This window comes from Garra rufa, chromosome 10, assembly GCF_049309525.1.
Source record: "Garra rufa chromosome 10, GarRuf1.0, whole genome shotgun sequence".
NCBI classification, from domain to species: Eukaryota; Metazoa; Chordata; class Actinopteri; order Cypriniformes; family Cyprinidae; genus Garra; species Garra rufa.
This window is the reverse complement of record NC_133370.1, coordinates 38212130-38231480: the sequence shown is the minus strand read 5'-3', so window position 1 is coordinate 38231480 and position 19351 is coordinate 38212130. Positions and strand designations below refer to the sequence as shown.

General features: G+C 42.7%; 1 protein-coding gene across 1 annotated transcript in view; it reads right to left on the bottom strand.

Moving 5' to 3' along the window:
- The window catches only part of tmtopsa (teleost multiple tissue opsin a), a 115346-nt gene that overhangs the window by 24635 nt on the left and 71360 nt on the right, over positions 1–19351 (bottom strand). Inside the window, exon 3 of the mRNA XM_073849709.1 lies at positions 7646–7879. Within this exon, the coding sequence (XP_073705810.1) occupies positions 7646–7879 (234 nt within the window). The remainder of the gene's footprint in view (positions 1–7645; positions 7880–19351) is intronic.

Below are 19351 nucleotides of genomic sequence, written 5' to 3'. Positions count from 1 at the left end.
AAATAGTATGATGCTCCTGATATTAACATGCTCACAGATGTTTTGTTTTTGTTTTTTAGTGATCTGAAACCTGCTCAAAAGATGAATCCTGCTGACATTTACTTGAGTCTCCTCAAACTGTTTTCCTGAGAGCACTGTACCAACTTCAGATGTTAAAGAAGTTTACAAGTGAATCTCAAGTTATTTTGCGTGATAAATAAATCTATTCAAAATAAGCTACAAACATATTTTGTCCTTACATTCCTCCTTCATCTGACTGAATGGCTAATTATGCGGCTCATTATGCAGGTCTTTGTCTTCTCAGGTGTAAATCACAGCATTATTCATGATCATTCACGCCTTCTCGCATACAGTCGTTCTAAACAAAAAGTGTCTTCAAAAATTTTAATCTATATACTGTTTTGTGGAAACAAGTGAACTAGATGATTTTCACATCATTTGGTAGAAAAAACTCTAGCCTACCACATCCAATTCTCAAAAGTCTTGTGAACAAATATTCTGAATGTGTTTCATGACCTTCAGTGACGTCAAAAATTTTGTTTTTCACTAAGCACGCATAAATGTTGTTTTCTCAAAAACACAAATGTGTACATTCATGTTGCTTACATATTATTGTAGCCCAATATGTGCTGATTACAATGTAATCAGATTTAGACCATTCATATGTTTTTAAGACACTGAAAAAAGCACAAATGTCAGGGCATGTCAAAACTTCTCCAGGGCCCCAAAACACCCTCAGACCCCAGAGGGTTAACTGGGTCTAACTGGCAGTCTGAGTGAAAAGTTTCCACTTCAAGGCGTACAGTTTCCTCGTTGAGGGAGCTCTGGACTGGAGGATGGTCTCCACAACCTCAGTTGGGAGACCAGAAGCTATGAGTTGTGCCCCCTCAGGGGCCACACCCACAGCTTCCACCGCTCCTGGCAAGGGTGGAGAATCTCTCTCCCTGCCTGTGAGAGTAAGTCCGGCCTGACGCTAATCTCCCAAGGATCTCCCAAGCCGTCTAAGAGGGATATTAGATCCGAGAACCAGACTCGACCCGGCCAGCACGGGGCTACTAGAAGAAGCCAGACCCCGTCCTGGCACAGAACTCCCGGGAGGAAAGCAATCGGGGGAAATGCGTACAGACGTAGCCTAGGCCAGGTCTGTACCATAGCATCCAGTCCCAGAGGAGCTGGATGATGAAAAGAGAACCAGAGGGGACATTGCACATTCTCCTGAGTCACAAAGAGGTCCACCTGAGCCTGGCCAAAAATTCTCCAGATCTGCTTCCCCATCCAGTGAGAGATGCATCCGTCACAAGCGTAACACGGCGACAGGGAGCTCCCAGCACTGGGCCCTGAGTCAAAAACCAAGGCTTCCTCCACATGTCTAAAGCACGAAAGCATCGCCACGTGACTTTGATCATGCAAAGTTGGTTTGCCCTCTGGGAGAACCCCTTGGCTTTGAGCCACCACTGTAGGCGTCTCATGTACAGCATGCCAAAAGGAATCACGTTGGACGCAGCTGCCATCAGCCCCAGCAGTTTTTGAAACTGCTTTACAGTGAGTGAATGGCCCTCTTTCACTCTCGCGACCTGGGTGCGAATTGAATTGACACGAGCGGGGGACAGGTTTGCCCGCATCGTAGTAGAATTCCACACCACACCAAGATAAGTGGTTCTCTGTAATGAAGAAAGCACACTTTTCTTGGCGTTTAGTCTTAACCCCAGCACTTTCATGTGTGACAGAACAACATCTCGATGTTGAACCACCATCTGTTCTGATTGGGCCAAAATCTGTAGTTGGGTATGCGGATGCCCTGGAGTCACAGAGGAGCCAGAGCTGTATCCACACACTTCGTAAAGGTGCGGGGTGAGAGTGCAAGGCCGAAAGGAAGAACCCGATGTAGACGTGAAAATAGGCGTCTTTGAGATCTATAGTCACAAACCAGTCCTCGGACCTGATGTTTGAGACAACCTGTTTCACCGTCAGCATTTTTAATTTGAGGCGCATGACCGCACGGTTTAGAACGCGTAGGTCTAGAATAGGCCTCAGCCCTCCATCCTTCTTTGGAACAATGAAGTACTGGCTGTAGAACCCGGACTCTCGCTCGAACTGAATACGGTAACCTTTTTCTACAGTGCGCAGGACCCACTGAGAGACATTTGGCAGAAGTTTCCACGCTGCCAAAAAATCTACTAGGGGAATCAGCCTCTCGAGACTGACCTCTGGATTTGAAGGAACAGCTAGTCGGGGGTCCCGAAACTGGGGACTGAATTACCCAGCTAACTGTTCGAGGGACCTCTGGGGAGGTTGCGAGCCTCCTAGCTCCGTAACTAGATCGGGCGGTGACTGAGAGATATGCTCGCTGGGGTCCGCTGCACCCTGAAACACCAGGGGTGGCAGGGTGGCCCCCTGAGGACACTGAGGAGAGACGGGCACCGTATAATGAGGTGTGGACCGCTCTTCCCAGAGGGGACTGTCCTCCTTAACCCTGGGCCACAACCATCAGGGCTTCTTGGCCGAGCTCTTCTTGGCCCTCAGAACTTACCTCAGGTCAGTCTGGGGCTTTGAAGAGCTCGGCTTAGAGCGTCGCTGGGACTCCCCCTCCCTGCCCTGAGGGGGGAGATGGGAGGCGACGCTCTGTTTCTGTGCCTCCCAGTGTCAGGAGCTAGGGGGCTAGCCCCCTGAGCCCAGCAGCCCCCTGAGCTGGAGGACGGCGAGGGAGAAACCGCTGGAATGCCGCCGCTTGCCGTTGCGCCTCCTGGTGTCTGTCGACGACGGCGCTCACAGCGTCGCCGAACAGACCCGAGGGAACGAACGGGGCGTCCAGTAGGAAGACCCTGTCTTTCTCTTTAATATTGGGCAGGGTCAACCACAAGTGTCTCTCCACGGCCACCATGGCTGCCATAGACCGCCCAATGGAGTGAGCGGTCTCCTTGGTGGCGCGGAGAGACAAGTCAGCGGTTCTCCTGAGCTCGGCCAGATCTTCAGGCCGAACTCCATCGCCCTCGTCCAGCTGCTTCAGCAGGTCGGTTTGGTATGCCTGTAACACCACCATGGTGTGCAGACACGCACCAGCCTGACCTGCTGCCGCATAACCCTTTCCCACCAGTGCGGAAGTTGTTCTCAGTGGTCTGGAGGGAAGGGTTGGAGCCTTCAAAGAAGATGCAGCATCGGGGGACAGATAGCTCGCAAGCGTCTGTTCCACCCGAGGCATCTCCTTATAAGCGCACTCTGACAGCCCCGCCACGTGGGAATAATGTGCGGCAGACAGGCTGTAGAGACGCGCCGAAAAAGGTTTTCCCCATGACCTCGACACCTCTCTCTAAACAAAAGCTGTGCTGTGTTTCACCATACGTGCTTTTAAGGAAAGGAAAGGAGGTGACGTGAGGCCCATACTAGGAATTTGTGCTCTGCATTTAACCCATCCATGTGCACACACACAGTAGTGAACACACACACACACACACACACCATGAACACACACCCAGAGCAGTGGGCAGCCATATTGCTATTGCTGCGACACCCAGGGAGCAGTCGGGGTATAGGTGCCTTGCTCAAGGGACTCACCTCAGTCGTGGTATTGAAGGTGGAGAGAGTGCTGGTTATTAACTCCCCCCACCTACAATCCCTGCCGGACCTGGGACTCGAACCTGCAACCTTCGGGTTACAAGTCCAACTCTCTAACCATTAGGCCACGGCTGCTTCCTGGTCAGTGACGTCTCACACTCCTATTGGACTGGTTGCACACATGATTCAAGACGTGGTGTTCCCACAGCGTTTCGACGCAGCTCGAGTTACCTGGAAGGGAACCCAATCAAACAAATGAGATTAAAAAAATATATATGGTCCAGTGTTAAATATTTGGTCCAGTGTATGGTCCAGTGTTAAATATTTGTGAGTGGCAAAAGTCTCTAGGATTAGCAGTTTTTTTTAAAGTGAGTCAATTTGTTCCAGATGTGTTATCAATAGGATGACTATCAGGTGCCAATGTATGCCCTGTTTTAATTAAAGAGCAGGAATCTATCAAAGTCTGATCATGTTTGTGGAAGTGAATCATGGCATAAACAAAGTTGGTCTCTGAGAACCTCAGATAGCAGTTGTTGCTCAGCCGGCTAGAAAAGGTTATAAAACCATCTCTAAAGAGTTTGGACTCTACAAATCCACAGTCAGACACTATTACCCTCCCTAGGAGTTGTCGACCAACAAAGGTCACTCCAACACAAGACTTGTAATAGTCTGCAAGGTTTCAAAGGACATCAGGGTTCTTTTAAGCACACAAAGGCCTTTCTCACATTGGTTAATATTAATGTTCATGAGTCCATCATCAGGAGAACACTGATGGTATGGTATGAATGGCAGACTTGTAAGGAGCAAGCCACAACTCTCCAATAAATTAAAAAAAAATAAAAAACACTGCGGTCAGTCTGCAGTTTGCTAAAGATCATGAGGACAAGTCAGAGGGATATTGTTTTGTGGACAGATGAGACCAAAATAAAACTTTTTGGGTTTAAAAGAGAAGTGTTATGTTTGGAAAAAGAAAAACACTTCAGTCCAGCATAAGAACCTTATTCCATCTGTAAAACATGGTGGTGGTAGCATTGTGGTTTGGGCCAGCTTTGCTGCATCTTGCAGAATGGCTTGCTATCATTGATGGAACAATGAATTCTAAATTATACCAGCAAATTATAAAGGAAAATGTCAGGACATCTGTCTGAGAACTGAATCTCAGAAAAAAGTGGGTCATGCAGCAAGACAACGACCACCAGTCATTATACCAAAAAATGGTTAAAGAAGAACAAGGTTAATGATTTTGGAATGCCTGAGTCAAAGTTCGTACCTTAATCCAATTGAAATGTTGTGGAAGGACCCGAAGCAAGCTGTTTATAGGAGGAAACCCACCAATGCCACAGGGTTCAAGTGTTTCTGTGCTGAAGAATTGGCTAAAATTCCTACAAATTGTTGTGTAGAGCTGATCAACGGTTACAAAATATGTTACCTGCAGTTATTTCTTCAAAAAGGGGTTACACCAGATACTGAAAGCAAAGATTTATATACTTTTGCAACTCGCAAACATTTAACACTGGATCTTGTTTCTCAGTAAATAAATTACAAAGTATATTTTTTGTCTCATTTGTTTGATTGGGTTTTCTTTGTCAACTTTCAGTGTGAAAATCTGATGATGTTTTGTGTTATATTTATGCAAAAATGTAGAAAATACTTCCTGGTAACATGATCATTTTGGTCACTATAATCTTACTGTAAAATGTTCATACGGTTTCATCTCTAGTTATGATGCACTACAAAAACAACTACAGATAACATGGGCAGCTCTCAGCCACTTTGATTTTTAAAAAGTAGCTCTTTTTAAAAAGTAGCTCTCAAATAAAATAAGATTGGAGACCCCTGGTTTAGAGTGTAGCTGCTGAATAAACTGTATATGGTAGTTGGCAATTATAAACTGCATGAATGTAACTGGACATTAATTTTAATCTTGAATCAATTAATTAGCTAACATCATTACTTTATTAACAACTTTCTAATTAATTAACAGCTGTCTTGTATTGTAAAACCAGTGTGGTCCCAATGCTGAAGGTGTGACCATGTAACTCTAGTTTCGGGGAAATAGTCAAGACTACAACTTAATGCATTGTTATACAGTGGTTAAGCATTGGGTTATGTCATAGTACAGGAACCATACCCCAGTACAGTTCTCTGGAGCAGGGGTTCACAAAAAAACGAGTTGGTTAAGGAATACTTGAGGTAAGGACTCTTTCAAAACAGCCTGATATTCACAATGTGGATGTATTAGCATTCCATTCTGTAGCTACATGGAATGTGAAACTTTATGTTGTGCTCTTTGGTTTGTACACAACACTAGACAAGACAAATGACAAGCTCCATCAATCAAACCAGAGTCTGGTGCCTAGAGTGAAACATATTTGGGATTTAGAGGAAGCTAAGCATCTAACTGATGTGTTTTTCATACTGCAGAGCTGACAGGCCGTTTATGACCTTTGCATGGCATTCCATCTTCCTCCAGTGAGACCTGCTTTCCTGCATCACGACAACCCAATACTAGACTCCACAAAAGGAAAAACACATATTTGCCCTAAAAACCATCTCTTAGAGCCAAACAGAGTCAACTTTATTTGAGTTAAGGGAGTGTTAACATAGTCTACCTTTCTCTCAGTTGCCAGAAGCTTGATTTGCCTGTATAAATAGTAGGTCCCTAATCACATGTGGAGGGCACAGGCTGCTATTTACCCTCTTCATCACTGCCACATTGCACAGCTGTGTGACACTTTGATGGATGGTGTAACAAGAACAATGAATTGGACTGTTTCACATGAGAGTATGCCAGTAAACCAGTCACATCACTTTTATCTTTTATCAAGCTGACAGTGTAGATTGATTGTACCACAACATCTCTGGCACCCACTTTCTGGAGATTCGGAACATCACCGAATGGCTCAGCACACTCAGCTTTGATGAAGCTACTTTCTGTTCATGTGAGCAAAAATCTGGACCATCAGTCAGTTTTGGGCAGGCCCACAAGGAATGTGTAAAAAAAAAAGGGGGTTGAAAACAAAACTCGGCAGATTCCACCAGAGCCAGGATTTTGATCTTTAGTGTTAAGTGCTACACATGGTTTTGCATATTTCATTATTGAACTGAGAAAGCCTTTTTTCTAAATTAGTAGCAAACAGGATGCAAAATTGTAAATTTAATTAAATAACTAGTATTAAAATGGAATTACATTTAAAAAAAAATTGATGAAAGTTAATTTAAATAACAAATTTTATTGGTAATGGGTGTATGTTAACAAATTTAAAGGATCCACAGGTCTAGGGAGCTCACAACTATTGTGGAGATCATCTGTGGTACCCCATACACCACACAAATCATTGATGTAAGCCAAAATACAACAATCATTTTGCCAGTGGTTGCCTCTTGTAACATAGGCTGTCCAGTTATCAAAACACTGCATTGTGGATTCATATCTTAAAGGGGTCATTGGATGCCCATTTTCCACAAGCTGATATGATTCTTTAGGGTCTTAATGGGAAGTCTATAACATACTTTGGTTGAAATTTCCCAATCGTAGTGTAAAAAACACTCTTTTTACCTTGTCAAAATCAGCCCTTTTTAGAGCTCTGCTCGCCCGCCCCTTTCTGCCATGGGATAATGAGTCGTAATACATACTTTAGCTGCATTTTACTTTTAAAGAGTAACTGGGTGCATTTTTATCATTGTAGGGTGGTTGTGTGCACAAACTGCCAACACACATTAATTTTCAAAGAACATGTAAAAGTGAGTTTTGCATCGGATGACCCCTTTAAAAGAAGTCCTTCCCTTGCAGAATCATTTTTTACATAACTCATTTATTTTGAAATAACATTTAGAAACATTTTTTAAAAACATGGTTAGATAAATAAGAAATTCATTGTATTTCCATTTTATAGCCAAATAACCACAGAATAATTTACCCCCAAGTCTTTAACATGGAGCAAAACAACATTAAACAGACTTACAAACCACAACAGACAGAGAACAACTGATAAATAATTTCTCTGAATAGTAATTATTTCACTAATCATTCCAATTCAAACTCACATTGATTTGTGCCAAACCCTGGGACTACACTTATCGTTATGCTCACCTGTTTATTCATGAAGATGTAGATAACGGGATTGATGACCGTGCTGGACTTTGCTAAGATGGAGGGCACTATGCTAGCCTCCACAGTCACCAGTCCTGGGGCTCCAAAAGTGGCCAGCAGAGCCATGATCCCATAAGGCAGCCAGCAGAGCAGATAGAAGATCACCATGGTGATCACCATGAGAAGAACCCGGTGCTCTCTTTTGCGACTCATGGATGTGTTCACACTGCTGACCTTCAGGTATAAATGGAGATAATAATATGGATCATCAGTAACACTGTAACACTTAATATCTGTAAAATAGGTCTAAAATGATTCAGAGCATAACAGAATGGTAGGTATAGTATAACTGGCCTATAACTGTTAATATTACAGTGAATATCACAACTACGTTTTTAATCATCAAAAGCATGCCTAGCAATTAATTGTGTCTGAAAAGCATCTGTTAACTTAATTAGACATGGTCAAGTGGTTAAGAGTTGGATGTTAAGTCCATTAGCTTTTCTCTGTAATGGCTAGAACATTGCTGACTAAGAAATCTTCCTTTTAACTCAGCTGCCCCAGGGGATCAATAAAGTATTAATCAAGAGCAAATCAGTATCCTCCCATGAACTGTTCAACAACTGTAGATTAAATGCTAAATGCTCAGGGATTTTTAGGGGTATTTATGCACCAAGGGTACCACAAGTAATTTCACTTTTCATCAAGGCAGTTAACCCTATAAAGCCTGATATAGCCTAAGACAACTTTTATCAATCGTATAGTTTGTGAATGTAAATTTGTAATTTATTGTAAATGTCTTAAGTAAGAGGACACTTTTTGGGGGTAGTGGATACATAATGTGGGAACATAATGTAATGCAACACAATACTAAGACTTTAATGTATTATATTTGATGCTTACATTTAAACATTGAAAAAAAAAGATAATAATTACACTGCTTCAGGCCAGTAAGTGTTTATCTTAAAATAAACACTTACAGTATAATATAAAATTTATATTTAATATAAAATGTATTATTACTTTAAAAATCTGTAAAAATTTAACAGAAAAGGACACATGTACCATTACCTGAAGGGGGACATTTTCACAATTACATTAAACAGAAGTAATGTAGTAGATTATATACAACAGGTCTTGTTTTATTAATGTAGTATACCTTTTTTTACCTTAAAAAAAATAGAAGTGAAATGTGACAACATGCATCATTTATGGGGCACGATGACCATATAACAGCTTAAAATGTTATCTCCCCTAATAATATTATATACATACAGGTCAAACCAAAATTTGTTGTCAATAAAATAAAATAAAAATTCTTTGACACAAAATAATGGTACTTTTTAGTTATTAAAAATTTACATTATTTCTTTGAATTTGACAAAGAACACACCACAAAACAAAACATTATGGCATAGCTCATACCAATGTGGTGATTGTGGAATGATCCACATTCAGACATTCAAGAAAACACAGAAATGATCACAACCCCTCTCCTCCCGCTACACACAACTCTCCCAGAACATGAGACAAAAAGACAAACCAGTACAAATGCTTTAAATTTCTTGAAATAACACTTCTAAACATTCAAGTTTTCATTCTCAGGTTTTATTCACCTTTATTTATGGTTTCTCAGTAGAAATTAATATGATTCATATATGTGAATTACATGTTTAACGGGAAGTTTTATCATAGGGCACATTTTAATGCAATGTTACAATGGCGCAAACAACAGATTTTGTAAATAAATTTTGTCATGCTAGAATGTGTGGAAATGTTTAAACCCCACTCTCCCCTATCCTTTAAAGGGTTAAAAAGTCATCAGTGTTCTCTCATTGGTACACTGCCCTACAAAGCAAAAAGGCAGTAACTGCATTTTTGGTCAAAAATGAGTTATCATTTTCATGACATTCAAGGCATCCTTTGTTATGTGATAAAATATCTTATCTAAAATGTGTGTGATTTCGCGACATCCTCACGGGATGGTTTTAACATTGGATAACAGGCTGGATGACAGGATAACTTTAAAGTCATTTTTCTCAGTTCTGCACTCGGCGTAGTTACTGCCTTTTTGCTTTGTAGGGCAGTACAGCTTGTCAGTTTCATCATTTATACCTGATGTCTAATTAAAACCTCTTTATTTAGAGTTCTCACATTAATCACCCTTTTTTGTGATTGAGCACAAAAGGGAGAAAGGAAGAAAAGGAGGGAAGATGGTGAATGGATAGACAGGTAAATAGATGGAAGGAAGGCTAATTAGACACTCGAAGCACTGTGAGAAAGACATACAGTAACCATAAGTCATGTATTGATCATTGTATCATAATTACCAACCCCCATGTGCTAATAAGTAGACGGTAAAATACATTTCAAATGTGCATGTCACCCCCTCCATTGTCTGTTTGCACAAAGAAGAGCCACTTTTATTTAGCTATTGTGATACACCCTCCATCATTTTCCCAGATGTACAATGGCAGTGGGTGATTACAGTAAGTGAAGGGGCATCAGAGGTTCCCTGGCAACATGTGATAAGATATACCTACAGTACTTTGTCACTGCTTCAGTAAAGTCAATGAAATCCGATGCAGACAAAGCCCCTTTTAGACTTCACTTTCCCAGCACTAGAGCATGTTTCATCCAGAGCAGAGAGCATCTTTTCTGAACTCAGTCTGTACAGGGCCACTTGTTCAACTCAGAATGCTCTTTGTGATGCTGGTTAAGTTCAAATATTGTTTTAATGAAGTAGTGAACCTTATACATAGCCTAAATGCACAGTAAACATCAAGGTTAAGAACAAAGAAAAAGAAGAAATCAGTTATCAAAGGTTCATTTTGTGATATGCTAACAGTAAAGTTCTTTTTTTTTTTTTTTTGCTTATGGATAAAAAGAAATTTGAAATACATTCACAGTGCTATACTGTTAATGAACATCTTAACATCCACACAGATGGGAATGCCATTTAGATTATTTGATTCTTCTCAATAACAATTATTAATATTAAAAAAAAAAAAAAAAAAAAAAAAAAAAAGTGGTGAGACTTTATAAGATACTGCTTTAAAGCCACAAATATTCTAACTGTTATTGATAGGCAGGGGCGTTGCTACTGGGGGGAAATATATGAGGTTATTTTATAAGGTTATTTTGTCATTTATAATCTGAGTCTGATAGCCCCTCCCTCTTTGCTACACAATCAAAGCTGCAACAGTTGAGTGCATGAAGTGTCTAACATTCCACACTTCATTTTCAGTTATTTAAGGCTATGTTTACACTAGTGCGTTTTTATTTTAAAATGCATAACTTTTGCTAAGTTTACACCTGTCATTTACACTACTCTAGCTGTTTCGACTTTCTAAAACTGATGTGTGATTAATTTGTGAATAATTAGATCTAGAATTTGATTAGTATCTAGTGCAGGGGTGCTCAACCCTGTTCCTTGAGATCTACCTTCCTGCAGAGTTAAGCTCCAACCCTTATCAAACACACCTGAACCAACTAATTAGGATCTGTAGGCGCATTTGATAATTACAGACAGGTGTGTTTGATCAGGGCTGGATCTAAACTCTGCAGGAAGGTAAATCTCCAGGAACAGGGTTGGGCACCCCTGATCTAGTGGCTACATTGTGGTGTTACAGATGATTTTGAATATGAATGGGCCAGACAAACAAGTTCAGCTAGAATACTAGTAATATCCCTGGTTTGTCCCTGGATAATGCATTTTGTCTTTATAATAAAACCTTGCATACAACCTTTAAGAATGAGAATTTATTTGCAACAATTCATTAATTACTCGAGACTTTAGACTTCAGATGAAAGACTTGTGGACATGTCTGTGCATGACAGCATACAGTGGAAACTATACCCAGAAACAAAACATTGACAGCCTCTGACTGGCTTAAGTAAGTCAATCACAGGCATGCAGAAAGTATTGACAAGGGAATGCAGTATCTCGTTCCTTTCTCAGGGACCCATGGTTACAATTGTAACCTGAGAGGTTTCCAGAGGATCTTGTAGATGGCTCGGGCTACTCCCTGAACATCTGGAATGATGCCGCTTGCTTATTGACTTCCTTAAACCCCTTGATGACAGAGATGACTGTGATGCTGATAAGGCCAGAAGGCAAAATCGGGGCATCCATGAGAAAGGCCTCATCCCTTTTGTTAATGCCTGAGAGGGTCAATCAGAGATGCCTCTTTGTGGCACAGACTGCTTGTTGGCCCGAAGAGACCAATATGTAGCTCAATGCAACTACTTAACTGTGCTGGCTCCTACCTCCTCACCTTCATTCAGCCTTATGATTGAAGAGTAGTTGGAAACCATGGGGCTAAAGAGACAAAGACCACGTGTGCTCCATTCCCAAGCAGCGAACACAAAGATTAGTTGTGTCCCCACCTGTGATGTAGTGTGGGCAAGGAGGCACACAGATCTTAAACTTCTTACTTGCCATTTTTACATACAAAGCTGATTCCTGCAGGACATAACATCAAATAAATGACTCACCAACACAGAGTGCTTAGATAAGGCTGCTGACAATGTTTTTTTCCGGGTATTCTACATAGCTTCTGCAGTATCCTGTCACTCATCACAATTCTGCCCCAATCAGAATGGAGTGAATGGACGCAATTAGACAAAAGTGTTCCCATAGCGTCACCATCAATGCAGCTTTGAAGGAAAACTTGCCACCATGATGCTGAGCAACAGCCAATAGTAGAGGAGGAATTAGGACCCAGCTCTCTTTCTCTGCACTTTTGTATTTGATGTTGTTTGAAGAACATATTAAAAATTAAAAATCACGTGTATGCTGTATGAGCAGGTGTCAGAAAGCTAAAAAAAAAAAAAAAAAAGCTGTGCAACGCTGGTCCTGTGTCTGTGTGCTTATTGTAACATTATGAACACATGAACACATATTATGACAAATATCAGTCAAAGCAAATAAAATACTTAGACAAACATAAGAATATTAATAAAAAATAGCAGAATATAGTCTTATATTTCTACTTTTATATATGTGCCACCTACTGTAAGAGAGTAAAAAAAAAACATTCAGCCCACCTCACTTGTTTTGGGCTTATTGTTCTGAATAGACAAATTCAAACATCTGAGATGGTCTGAACAAGCCAAACAACTGTATGTTCACTTCCTGCAATACTGTGTGACCTATTGACCGTCAGTCAGCATGCTGTGGTGTCTGCTAAATAATTTAGCGTCATCTACTGTAATGTAAATTTTGTACAGAATCCTAAAAAGTTTTGTTGATAGCATTGGCAGTGCACTGGTATGGAGTTTAGGAAAGATTAGGGCCTCATCAGCCGACCCAGGTGGAATTTGAAGATGTTTTTGAGGGAAATGAATGGATAGTAAACATGGTGATATATCTTAAAATGAGCAGAGTGTACCATGCCCTTTGAAAACATAATTAAATTAGCCAAAATATGTAATAAGCTGAAGGGATGGGGGATGTGGTAAAAACTTTGTCACTGACAGGTATTGCAACACTTTAGAAATCTACAGAGTTTTCTGGTGAGTTCTGTAGGTAAAGATTCAATGTGGATCTGCTAATCTGCTCTCTAACACTAACCAGGTCTACAGTCGACATTCAATTAAATGTAAATAATCATACACTAAACCAAATCCATGTAATATTCACTCTTTTGCTGTTGAAGTAATGGGCTTTACCTACACAGAGTTAGAAACGAAAGAAAATCATCTGGCTGCTGGAAATTTACAAACCAACAGTACATAAGAAATAGGAAGACAGACAGCATAGTTCAGAATAGGTCATGTGTAGCATATAGTAATTATGGTACTGTGAGGCTATTTGTTCTCCAGTGATGTTGATCCACATAAAAAGTACATGGTAAAATGGTAGAGCATATGCATATTTTTAAACAGCTAACTTGAGTCTGATCCTAGCTTGCGTTTTTTTATGCCATTATATACTATAAATAATATATACTATATTATTGTTTAAACAGCATTTCTTCACAATTAAGTGAAGTTCTGCTAATTAAAAAAAAAATAGTGTAATGCTAGCTGGCTAAATAGCTAAAAAACACATTGTTTATTCGATTATCACTGAGCACTGGCCTTTCTCAGCTCTGGAATACAACACAAACAAAATTTTAAGAATCAATAGGCTAGTGGTTTCATCAGTTAGTGTGTTATTGGGGATCACTGAATTAACTGATGGTCAGGAGCATAACCTTGCCAAACACATTTTATCCTGCTGTAGCCGTCAGTGATCAAAAGATAAGAGAGACAATATAAAGTATTGAGAAAATATTTAGCATGCATCAGGTGTGCTGAACTTGCCAGACAGTAGTTGATTTGGATGCAGAATGTAACATGCATGTTTGCAGTTATTTGGTATAAGCTGGAAACAGGGTTAACCCCTGTTTTTTGAGCCGTGTAGAGAAGTGACATAATGCAAGGCTTCCCAGTTCCCAGCACCACCGTACATGCTCCTTAAATTAGTAAGTTAGTTTATTTGTTTATATATGTATATGTGCATGTATGTATATATGTATGTATTTATTCACACTTTATTTAAAAGCTCTACTCTAATAATTAGTTATTTGGCAGATATTATATTGTTATTTGGTTTTTAAAACAGGCACAGCTAGATGCCTTTGTCATCTGAAATAGTGATGCGCAGAGCTCTTGGTCAAGCAATATCAGATTTCTTTGGGACTAAAATTGGCTTGAAGATTAAAGCAAGTTGTAAAGGATATTGTAACAAAAGGAGGCATGACAACAAAGTGGGGATCCATGTCCAGGCTTTAATCCATAGGGCGTAGTAAGAACACCAGCAAACAATCATATCCAAGGCAAAGAGCGTAATCCACAAGACAGGCAAAGGTCAGGGCAGGCAGCAATCAATCAAAAACAAGGTAACAGTCCAAGTATCAAAACAAGAGAAAGGAAAAAAAAAATAGAAAACAGGGAAACTAAGAAACTGGGGACAAGGAATCTAGAAAAACACTGAAGGGCTAAATATTCAAACATTCAATCACCAGCAATGTGAGAGTGTGTGTGTGCCATTCTTATAATGTGAGACTGATAAGGTGATGAGAGACAGGCGATTGCAATTGATGATGAGTCCAGGTAAAGAATAATGGGAAATGGAGTCCGGGGTGAATGGTAAAGGGTACAGGATGGGGTGCCTTCTAGCGGAGCTCATGGGCACTCCAACTAGAGGCAAAAAAAAAAAGGGTTCAGGACTGGCCTTCTTGGCCAGGACAGGACATTGAGTGAATTCAGAGGCAATATCAGTAACTCATGAATGGCTTAAAATGGCCAAGACAATTATGAAAGGGGTCTAACGGTCTCCATGACCTTGTCAGAACAGACGAGTTCATAAGTGGATATCCCTGTCTTAATAGGAGCTGAAGCGAACACCCCTGCCACTCTGGAGGTTCTGCAGTGGTAACAACAGGAGCCTTAATGGATACAAAGAGTTCAGAGATGGCACTTGCAGCCATAACAAAGGCATTAAGAAACAGGGAGAGTTCAAACATAGTGTTGGTGGAAGGAACAGAGGCAACAGGGCACACCATGAGCTCGGGAAAGAGTGCTGCTACTGTCAGAGAAGGTTCTGGTACAGGGCGGGTTCTGGAGCAGACTCTGGGACTAGAGTGGACTCGGGAACAGGTTTGGGGAGTAGAGTGGGTGCCACCACCTCAGGAGGTTCTGCAGCAGAGGCTACCACCTCTAGGGGAACTACGGTGGTGTATGCAGCCCAAACACACAGAATGGGGATAGCCATTACAGGCAGGAGAGAGAGCACAGCATGTGTTTCTGGGACAGATGGCATATCTATAATCGGTGGGTTAGAGAGTGTGGCGAATACTGCGCTGGAGAGCATTGAAACAGTGTCACTAGCAGGCGTAGAGTCTGCGTTGCTCGTAAGTGTAGAGTCTACATTGCTCAGGAGCATAGAGTGTGCCAGCAGCTCACGCTGACACCAGCTGAGGGTTCTCCATGCTGGATGCTGTCGTGTTTCCGTTATGATAATAATGGGTATATGAAAAGATCTGGATGCACGCTTAGTCCTCTTAAACACAAAGCTTTTATTTACACACTATTCAGCTGTGCAACATGAGTTCTAACTCTCTATTCAGTAAGAGATACACAACCAAACGTTGACTCATTTGCATTACCAAAACTGACAGGTGATACAGCCAATAAGAAAAGACAATACGTTGCCTCTAACACATGATTGGCTTATAGACAAACGTGAGAATACTACATCCCCCTTCTTTTAAAATAATACAACACAAAGTGCAAAATACTGCATAACGTATTAAGTAAAGAAAACGTCTCAGGTTACGTAGGTAACCCTAGTTCCCTGAGGACAGGGAACGAGACGCTGCGTCCTGGTTCAGGACACTATGGGAACTGCCCTCAGCGTGACCGGTTCTGAAGCTCTTATAAAACAACGACAATGAACTTGACATTGACCGGTGCCAGCCCATGACGTCATTAACAAGGTGCCTACTAGTATAAAGGGGCGCTTGTGAATACATCAACCATCTTTTTGTCTGATGGAGACGTAAGTGGGGCCCGAAGCATGGCTACGAGACGCAGCGTCTCGTTCCCTGTCCTCAGGGAACTAGGGTTACCTACGTAACCTGAGACGTTCCCTTCCGGAGGGAACTCTACGCTGCGTCCTGGTTCAGGACACTATGGGAACGATATACCAACGCCGCCATGCTGAGGAGTAAGTGAACAACTGACTGATTGAGGAGTCAAGAAGGAACATCACTCCCCACTACCAGCGAGAATCGCTTGGGCCGACGTCACAGCTGGCTCGGCCACCCAAGCACGGAACTCCTAGGAGTGGAGGCCTGATACTTCTAAGCGAGAGTAGGCCTACCTACACTCACCGCTAGTAGTGAAGCTTACCCTTAAGTCTTCATACTAGGCAGGGGTTCTGAAGAGCGGAGGCTCTAAACAAACTCTCTAAACGAGAGGAAGCCTAGCAACACTCTGTGCTTGCGGGGAACTCTGGGAGTGGAGGTCAGAGACCTAACTACACTCAACACTGGAGGTGATCCATGAGGCTCCAGGAGCCTAAGCAATAGAACCACTTAAGTGGAGTTCTCAGGAGAGTGGAGGCTTCTGCAATAAGACTCTCTAGATGAGAGGAAGCCTAGCGACACTGGATCCTATAAGTAGTGCTGTCTGCAGTGGAGTTGGAAAAACCCAGGGGTTTTTAGAACCAACTCTAGAATGGGAACGGAGAAATAATGCGTAACCCATACCATACAGGATTTTAGAAAAGAACCCAACCTTCGGGGGGAATCTTTACCACTCATGTGGATTTCAGAAAGTGCCCAAGGACTTGCGTGTGCACTTACCACTTCACGTGGGTTTTTAAGGAGTGCTCAAAGCTTCGCGTGAGTACTCACCACTATTGTGGGTTTGAGGAGGTGCCCAGAGCGTAGCGAGGGAATCACCATATAATTATCACAGGCGACAGCAAAGCCTGGAGCTTCGGAGCTCTGTAAGAGTGGAGGTCTCAAACATAACCCTTGTGTGAGGGGAGACCTGACTACACTCACGCTTGTAAGTACAGAGGCGGAGCTTCTGGAGAACGGAGGCTTCACAGAAGACTCTCTAAAGGAGAGGAAACCTAACAACGTTCAATCCACTAGCTCTCAGGAGTGGAGGTCTCAAATAGCCCTTCAGTGAGGGGAGACCTGGCTACACTCACGCCTAAAAGTACTGAAGGCGGAGATTCTGGAGAACGGAGGCTTCACAGAAGACTCTCAAAAAGAGAGGAAACCTGACAACGTTCAATCCACTAGCTCTTAGGAGTGGAGATCTCAAATAACCCTTCGTGAGGGGAGACCTGACTACACTCACGCCTGGAGGGAAAGACTGGAAGCGGAGCTTCTGGAGAACGGGGCCTCACCAGAGGGGAAGCCCAACCACGCTCAATCCGCCAGCTCTTTACGAGTGGAGGCCTCAACACTCTAAGTGAGGAGAGACCTGGCTACACTCACGCTTGGAGGTACTAAAAACGGAGTTTCTGGGGAACGGAGGCCTTCATAGAGACTCTCAGAATGAGAGGAACACCTGACAACGCTCAACCTCCCAGCTCTACAGAGTGGAGATCTCACACCAAATATTCAGTGAGGGGAGATCTAGCTACACTCACGTCTGAAAGTACCAGAAGCAGAGCTTCAGGGGAACGGAGGCTTCACAGAGACCCTCGGATGAGAGGAAGCCTAGCAACGCTCAATCTCCTAGCTCTATGGAGTGGAGATCTCACCCAAATATTTTTAGTGAGGGGAGACCTAGCTACACTCAACGCTCAGAGAATACCGGGACTCACAGCAGGGCCCAAATGCTCAGAGCAGGGCCCTGTAGAGTGGAGGCTTTGAAACGAATCTCACAGAGAGAAAAAAGCCTGACAACACTCGGTCTTGGTGAGCGGTATTCTAATAGTCCCTAGCGAGAGATGCTCGAGAGTGGAGGTCTTAACGAAAAACCCACTGAGGGGAGACCTGGCTACACTCAACGCTACAAGTACATGAACCCACATCACAGGAATCTGTAGAGTGGAGGCTTCAAGTCTGGAAAGAGAGAGCCTTAACAATACTCAGCTTTGGCAGAGGGCTCAAAGCACAGAGCACAGCAGTTAGCGAGGCCTAAGCAGGCCTACCAGCTAAATACCACGAGTATGTACTTGTAAGCGGAGAACTGAGGGGAGCGAAGGCTGCAACTGGACGGTTCTCATGCAGGAGAACACATCTAACCATTCTAAGTCTAAACCATAGGGAAGACCAGTCGCCCGACCTACATCATGACGCCACTAGGCGAAAGGAGGTCTGATCAGCAGCAGCGAAGAGCGGAGGCTCCTACAGAAGGACTCTCAATCGAGAGGAAGCCTGCAGCACCCTGACAACGCTCACCGTGGCAGGAAAGTCTAGGAGTGGAGGTGCTAACCAACAGAGCTCATTAATAATGAGGGGAGACCTACTACACTCAACCCCCTAAATGCTATCTGGACAGAGCTGTAAGCGCCTATACAGGGTTCAAAGGTGAAACCTGGAGGTCCAGACCAGGGCTTCCGCCAAGGAGGACCTAACACTGTACGCTTCGGTGTAGAGCGAGGCTCACGAGAGCCTACCAGCTCCCAGAACTGCCCAAATCTGATAGAACTGTGAGAAATCAGCCTAGACAAGAACCTCCATAGAGGGGCATCTCGTCAGCGCAACTCTCAGAGAGAGGAGGCCTGAAAAAATCCTCACACTTGGGGGGGGGGGGTTTCTAAACTTTCCTCTCTCACTAAAGAAACTTCTTTCTTTCCCTTTTTGACAGGGCCCTGGGGAGCGGGGCCTTCAGTGCACTGACTCACAAAGAGAGGCAGCCCATGCGCTCAACCCTGGGTTGCTCCTATCTTCTTAAAAAGAGGGTGGGGAACCTACCCTAACCTCCCGGTCTTCACACTCAGACGAGCGGAGTCTAGAGGGACTCTTACCACGGGACGGGGTAGACTGCCACACCCAGTAGGTGTGTAGACATGCATATGCAGGTATAAATAGTGCCTAAGCCGAGCTCAAAAGCAGCGGAGGCTTCAAGGGATAACTCTCAGAATGAGAGGAAGCCTGACAACGCCTAACCCCTACAGGAGTTATTTACGAGTGGAGGTCTTGGTACACTAGCTCACAAACGAGGGAAGACCTGGCTACACTCGACACT